The 8248-nt window shown below is 22.4% G+C and overlaps 1 protein-coding gene across 1 annotated transcript in view; it reads right to left on the bottom strand.

The window, feature by feature from the left end:
* The window catches only part of LOC117183046 (serrate RNA effector molecule homolog), a 93731-nt gene that overhangs the window by 56835 nt on the left and 28648 nt on the right, over positions 1-8248 (bottom strand). The window contains exon 4 of the mRNA XM_033376199.1: positions 1690-1884. Within this exon, the coding sequence (XP_033232090.1) occupies positions 1690-1884 (195 nt within the window). The remainder of the gene's footprint in view (positions 1-1689; positions 1885-8248) is intronic.

Here is an 8248-nt window from a genome sequence, read left to right as displayed (position 1 = left end):
ATGCCCTAAAAAATTACAAATGACTTTTCAACAAAATACATGCATTTTCAAAGAAACAATTTAATTTTCTACTAAAAAATATTAATTTTCAAAAAAAAAAAATTCCATCAAAGATAAATGGCCATCTATCACACAAAGTGATGAATTTTCAACTGGAACAGTTAAATTTTTAAACAAAGAGATAAATTCTCAACTAAGAAAGATAATAAAAAAATTGAATTTACTTAAATTTTTAGTAAGAAAATAAAGTTTCAATTTTCAGTAAAAAAAATCATTTTCAAACAAAGAAAAAATGAATTTTAAACAACATTAAATTAAATTTTAATTCCCAAAACGATGAATTCTGAACGAAAAATGTATTACTTGAGATTTAAACCAAAAAAAAGATTTTAATTTTAAATAAAAAAAGTTGAAATAAAAAAGACGAATTTGCAACTATGAAAAATTTGTAATTTATGCCCTACAAAATTACAAATGACTTTTCAACAAAATACATGCATTTTCAAAGAAACAATTTAACTTTCTACTAAAAAATATTAATTTTCAAAAAAAAAAAAAACAAAAAAAAACAATCCATCAAAGAAAAATGGTCATCTTTCACACAAAGCGATGAATTTTAACTAAAATAGTTAAATTTTAAAACAGAGGTACATTCTAAACTAAAACAGATTATTTTTCAACAACAAAAATATTAAATTTAGTTCAATTTTTAATTTTAAAAAAATTAAAATAATTTTCAACTAAAGAAAAAATGAATTTTCAACAAAATTGATTATAGTTTCAAATGAATTAAAAAAGACGAATTTTCAACTATGAAAAATTTTTGATTTATTCCCTAAAAAATTAAAATGACTTCAACAAAATACATGCATTTTCAAAGAAATAATTTAATTTTCTACTAAAAAATATTAATTTTCAAAAAAAAAAAACAAAAAAAAAAACAATCCATGAAAGAAAAATGGTCATCTTTCACACAAAGTGATGAATTTTCAACTGGAATAGTTAAATTTTAAAAGAAAGAGATAAATTCTCAACTAAAAAAGATTTAAAAAAAATTGAAGTGACTTAAATTTTTAGTAAGAAAATAAAATTTTAATGTTCAGTAAAAAAAATCATTTTCAAACAAAGAAAAAATGAATTTTAAACAAAATTAAATTAAATTTTAATTCCCAAAACGATGAATTCTGAACAAAAAATGCAGTACTTGAGATCTCAACCCAAAAAAAAAAGATCTTAATTTTTAATAAAAAACAAGTTTAATTAAAAAGGACGAATTTTCGGCTACGTAAAATTTGTTATTTATAAGATAAAAAACTACAATTTTAAACATTCAAAAAAAAAAGAAGATTTCAACAAAATAGTTGAATAACTAATATAAATCTTCTTCAACAAATGAAGAATTATTATTACTCAATTCTATATTGCAATTGAAAAAAAACAAACAAATTAAGCACACTTTCGAAAAAAAAAATCCCCTGACTGAAAAAAAACTTTCCGAACATTTCCCGGTTTTTCAGCCAAGTAGACACTCTGAATATTCAGGGCATAAATAAATAAATAAATAAATAAATAAAAATGGAAATTTGCCATAATCTGTACAAAAAATAAAAATCTTGATGAATGAATAATGAGGTCAGGATTTGTGGAAAATTCACTAAATAAACACTAAATAAAACAATAAACACTCACCATTCTTCGTCCTTGTGGGCCACAAAGAACTCGTTTAGTTGCTGTCGTCGAAACTCGAGTTTGTACTCATTGTATCGCTTAATCGCTTCCTCGTCCGTGATCGTGTCCTCTTGAGTGCCCAAAAATGCTTTGAACGTCATCATCGGTGGCTGAGTCTCGACATTTGAATTACTAAAGTTTCCCGCGACTTCTCGACTACGAAACAATCCGAAGAAAATTGAAAATCAAATTTCCCGACAATTTTTATATTAAAAAATTAAAATTTTATATTAAAATTAAATTAAAATTTAAAATATAAAATTATATTATATTAAATTATGTTAAGGTGAACCGACCATTACTGGCACACCGTCAAAAGTGTGTCCAATACTGGAACAATAATAAACATCGTTGAGTATCTTTTATAATTATTAAAAACATAAATCATAAAAGTAAAAATTTTCTAGTATTTTTAAAGTTCTTTGGAATTTATTACCAAGATTTATTTTTGTCCTGACAAGTTATACGTTTCGTCAAAAATAATTTAAAATATTCCTCAAAATGTGTGAATGAACTGCTACAAAATTAGTCATTTTTTTCTTTTCTATTTCAAAACCTTCCGCAAAACTTTTACAGCATTGTATTATTAAAATTTCCTACACTAAAAGAAAAAAGTAATGTTTTTGCACATTTTTAATACGTTTAACCCTTAAAGTGCATTGTGGGTGTAAGATACCCCGAACAATTTTTAAACTCTAACATATCGTACTTAATTCGAAAAAATTGAGCATTTTTTTTAATTAATAGAAAATTGAATTTCTTCGTTAACTTTTCGGTTGAAAATCCAACTCTTTTCTTTAAAGTTTGTCTTTTTTATTTTAAAGTTTACCAGCTTTAGCTTAAATTAAATCTTTTTTTGATTAAAATGCAACTGTTTGGTTAGAAATTAAGCTATTATATTATTTTTTTTTTTTTTTTTTTGAAAACTTAACTATTTCGTAGAAAATTAACTTTTTGTTTAAAATTTTATATTTTCGTGTTAAAAACTAACGAAAACTTAACTTTTTTTTGCAATTAAAAAATTTTTCTGCTTTAAGATAAATTTCATATTTTTCGATAAAAATGCAACTATTTGCTAGAGAATTCAACAATCTCGTTAAAAAATCATCTCTTTTGGTTAAAAATTCGTCATTTTGCATTGAAAATTCAACTTTTTTTTGTAGAAAATTATTTCTTCTAAAAAATTACAGCTTTATCGTGAAAACTCGACTAAAATCTTTTTCAACAGAAAATTGATTCAACTATTTTTTTGAAAATTTATCGCGTTGATTCAAAACTTCATCTGTTATAGAAGAAATTTCATTTTTTGTATGAAAATGCAATTTTTTGGTTAAAAATTGTTCTTCTTTGCTTGATAATTCAACTAATTTGTTTTAAAAATTCCGTAGAATCGCTTTTTTTTAAGAAACCACTTTTTTTGTCAATGATTTATATTTTAAGTTGAAAAGTTATCTCGTTGGTTAAAAGTTTAATTATCTTGTTGAAAATTAATCTTTTTTAATTGAAAATTAAACTACTTGTGTCAAAGTTCAAATACATTGTGAAATTTTTCTTTGTTGAAGGCTTATGTCAGGTTTAAAATTTAACTGTTTAGTGGAAAATGCTGATTTTTTTTTGGTTTAGAATTCATTTTTTAACAAAAAATGTAACTTCCATTTTTTTTAAGAATGATATTTTGTAATTAAAAATTCGCGTTTTTTTGTCGTTGTAGAAAATAAGTTTTTAGTTTGAAATTTCCTTTTTTTTTGCGTAAAAATGTTTCAGTTTCATGGAAAATTAATTTTTTGTAGAACAGTAACATTTTTTGTTTGAAAATTGAATTTTTGTAAAAAAAAAATGTCTTTTGGTTTGAAGTTTCAATAATTTAGATAAACTTTTATTTATTTGTTTAGTGAAAAATCTTTATTTGTTGGAAATTCGTCTTTTTAGTTTTAAAATTCTTTTCTTTGTTGTATAAATTTCATTTTTTTTCATTAAAATATAAACTATGACAGTTTTTCATCGGCAATTTGTAATTTTAGGTTGAATATTCAACTATTATAAGAATAATATTTTTCATTAAAAAAAGAAAAATATTTTAACAAAATTGTTTAATTTTATAACATACTATCATTTTCAATGAAACAGTTGCATTTTTCTTTTAAAAAAAAGTAATTTATAATTAAAATGATAAATTTTCTCGCCAAACAGACGAACATTCAACAAAATAGTTGAAATATTAATAAAAAACGATTTTTCAGTCAATACAATTGTCAACCAAATAATAAAATTTGTGACCAACAAATAATTGAAATTGTTTCAATACTATTTTTAATTTATATATTAACTTAAATTAAGATGAATTCTAATTCAAAATTTACTACCAAATTCATAAATTTAATTTTTCAATAAAAATTAGTAAATATGCATCAAAATTTAATATTAAATATTATAGATATTAATGAAATTATTTATTTACTTTTTGAAATAAATTAACTTTTCGGTTGAAAATTTATATTTTCGAATTAAAAATATGACTGTTTTGAAGAAAACTTGTCTTTTTAAATTGAAAATTAAACAGTTTGGTTGACATTTTTTTTTCTTTCTTGACTAAAAATCTTTTTTTTTATTAATATTTGAAATATTTTATTGAAAATTCATCCATTTTGTTTAAAGAGTTATCTTTCCTATTAAAAAATGAACTTTGTTTTTGTATAAAACACAACTATTGGGTTTAAATACAGTTATTTTTTGCTTGAAAATTTTATTTTATTTAAAAAAAAAATTATTTTGAAAATTAAACAGCTTTGTCAAAAAGCCATCCCATTCGGTAAAAATTTCAACTGTTTTGTAGAAAAATTCTTCTTTTCGAATTGAAAATTCAAGAGTTTGGTTGACATTTTTTTCTTTCTTGACTGCAAAATCTTTTTTTTATTTATTAATATTTGAATTATTTTATTGAAAATTAATATTTTTTGTTATAAAATTTATCTTTTTAATTACGTGAATTTTATTTTTCGTGAGCAAAAATGCAACTGTGATTGAAAATTAATCTGTTTAGGTTCAGATTTTAACAGTTTTATTGAAAATTTTATTGAAAATTTATTGAAAATTTAATTCAAATGCTTTTAATTTGTAGTCAAAATATTTTTAGTTGAAATATCAACTACTATATATTTTTTTATAAGAATTTGTATTTTTTGGTTAACCTACTACTTCAATTTTCGAACAAATTGCTGAATTTTAAAATCAAAAAGACTAATTTTCTATCAAAAAGGTGAATTATAATAAAAAAATATAATCGTTGATATTTTAACCAAAAAATATTTTAATTATAAATTAAAAAGAATTAAATTTATTGAAAAAAAATCAATGACAAAAATAAACGAATTTTCAATCAAACAGTTCGACTTGTGAGCAAACCAGATAAAATTTCTACCAAAAGAGATGTTTTGTCAAACAAATCAGATTTTTCAACAAAATCGTTGACATATTAATTAAAAAGATTTTTCATGGTCAATGAAATTAAAAAAATGGAACACTAATGCTAAACAATTTTCCACTTGAGATAATAAAAACTCAGCTGCAAATGAAAGCACTTAAAGTGGAGCTGTTAAATTTTGAACTTTTAAAATTGAAATTTAAAAGTTTTTAATGAAAAAATGTATTCAAATGCTCAATAATTTACGCGTATAAAATTGAAGGTACAAACATTTTTTAATTAAGAAAAATTTAAATCCACTTTATCATTTTCAATACTCTAAATTAAAAAATCAATCAATGAACTTTAAAATTTTGAAAATTATATAATTTTAAGGGATTTTAAGCTAGAAACATCAAATATAGAAAAATTTTCAACTGAACACTTCTTAAACTAGAAACTCAATTATTTTCTTTTTTAATATTTTAAACATCCTTGGAAACCATCAAAATTTTATTTCAGAATCTTGAGAAATCTAGAAGTCGTTTTAAATTTAAAATTATTTTGGAAATTTTTTCAGAACTTCTAAATATCTGTCAAAATTAATTGAATTTTTTCTACAATTTCCAGAAAATCCGGCAAATTTTAGAAATTTTTTTACAATTTCGATGTATAAATAACAGTTGCACATTTATTATTTATAGGCGAAATTTGAGTAATTTTAAGAGATATGCAGAAGTTTTGAAAAGATTAAAACTTAATGTAAAACTTGAAATGATAGCCGAATATAAAACAAAATATAGATTTCCGCAGATTTTAAACAAAAAAATTAGATTCTTTTCAAGAATTGTGAAAGGCTTCAAAAGAATAAAAAAATTTTCTTAAGATTCCTAGGAAGATTGAAAATTACTTCATTTTGAAAAACTATTTAAAAAGAATATTTAAAATGTTTTTCAAAGATTTAAGCAAAATTTTCAAAAAAGATTCTAGAAACTTTAAGGAAACTTTCTAAAATTTGCATGATAATTTTTAATCTTTTTTAAACTCCTACATATCTCTTAACATTGTTCAAATTTTTTCTAGAAATGTTCATTTGTAAATTATACATCAAAAGTTTTTAATTTCACTTAAAAATTAATCATTTTTCAAATTCAACAATTAAAATTGTAACGTTCAAAGTTTAAAGGCTCTTCGAAATTTTAATGATTCCAGGTTTTCAAAGTCAAACAATTCAGTTCAAGATTCTTTACTTTTAAATATTTGGTTTTAATTTACTTGTCTTAAATAAAAATTCCAATATTGCTAAATATTCAATAATTAATCTTTTTTTTTTAATTAAAAATTTCAAATTGAATGGGTTAAAAATGGAATATTTTAGACTGAAAAATATTTTTAATTTAATAAAATCCTTTAATTAAGAATACATTATTATGAAGTTATATTTAAGTTGAAAATAGTTTATAAACTTTCAGTCACACGTTCAGATTTGTTTAATGACTAAGACTTTCTTTTAACGTTAAAATCTGAAAATTCGTAAATTTTGAACTGGTTTAAAATCGTTTTTTTTTTCACTTTTTATTACTTAAAGTACAGATAAATTAAAAAAAATGCTTTATTTATCAAATAAAAATGTTTTCTATCCAAAATTTTCAACATCAGAGGCTTTTATTTTTTATTTGTTCAAGTTTTTAAGTAAGTATTTAAAAATTCTTTAAATTAAAAATGTAAGCTTAAATTCTATATCAAAATTTATAGACAAACAGTTAAATTTGCAAGTAAATCGATAATATTATTCTTATTAATATTTATATTTATCATATTTAATATCAATCTACAATATTAAATGTTAAAGCATATTTACTAATTTGATTCAAAAATTAAATTTATGATTTACTAATAAATTACTTACCTAAAGAATTGGAAAAATTTGTGGTTAGAATTGAAGATTTCAATAAAATAATTTGAACAAAAAAATAAATAAAGAAAAATAATTTCCTTAGGATTTATAACAATCCATTCTTGCTTTTTAATGTATTGGCTTCTTTTGTGTCCTACTTAAGGGTATGTGACACAGCTAAATACCTATATTACCGACCACAGTTTTTCAGTTCACTGAATGTTTTTTTGAACCTCAGAACTTTTTTTGTAAATAAAATATCGAGCTAAAATTTTGGGAAATGTATTAGAGTACAATAAAGTACGTTTAGCTGCTGCATTTTGGTAGCAACTTCACTGAAAATTATTTCATCTTTTTTCTGAACCTCAACCTTTTTTTGAACGTTCCAACTTTTTTTATACATAAAATATCGGACGAGGCTCTAGAGAGTTCGTATTTTCGTGTACAACATTACCGGCTGATACCGTTGGAATTGATCGTTGAAATATTTTTTTTACCGAAATATATTTTTGAGACCGATATTTTATGTATAAAAAAAGTTGGAACGTTAAAAAAATGTTGAGGTTCAGAAAAAAAGATGAAATAATTTTCAGCGAAGTTCCTACCAAAATGCAGTACGTAAACGTACTTTATTGTACTCTAATACATTTCCCAAAGTTTCAGCTCGATATTTTATTTACAAAAAAAGTTCTTAGGTTCAAAAAAACATTCACTGAACTGAAAAACTGTGGTCGGTAATATAGGTATTTAGCTGTGTCACATGCCCTTAAGGATATACCCCAAAATTCTTGTCCCACTAATGGGCGATTTGACAAATTCCAAAAATATCCATTTATATTAATTAACCATAAAATTTATCATCTATTTTTTGTTCTAAACGATCAAAAATCATGTATTAGTCACTCATTATAACGGATTATTGTACAAAAAATTCTGATTCACCCTTTTTTAAAAATTGTGTTTAGATGGGTTAGCTTTTCCTAACAATCCCAGTAATGTTCAGTTTACCTTATTACCTTAACATCATGATTATTTGATCGCATTACTAATGTACCTCAACTTTGCCAACAATTTTGGAGTGAGTCGACTTCGTTTAGGCACTGAACCGTTCTTACTTGAATTCATTGTAAAATTGTTTTCAGCCGTTCAAATAAATAACTTGGCTAAATTAGGTTAGCTTGCATCAGAAATAAAAACAAAAAACGAAAAAAAAAAAAAAAAAA

This window comes from Belonocnema kinseyi, chromosome 2 (assembly GCF_010883055.1).
Source record: "Belonocnema kinseyi isolate 2016_QV_RU_SX_M_011 chromosome 2, B_treatae_v1, whole genome shotgun sequence".
Taxonomy (NCBI): Eukaryota; Metazoa; Arthropoda; class Insecta; order Hymenoptera; family Cynipidae; genus Belonocnema; species Belonocnema kinseyi.
This window is presented reverse-complemented; position numbering and strand designations above follow the sequence as displayed.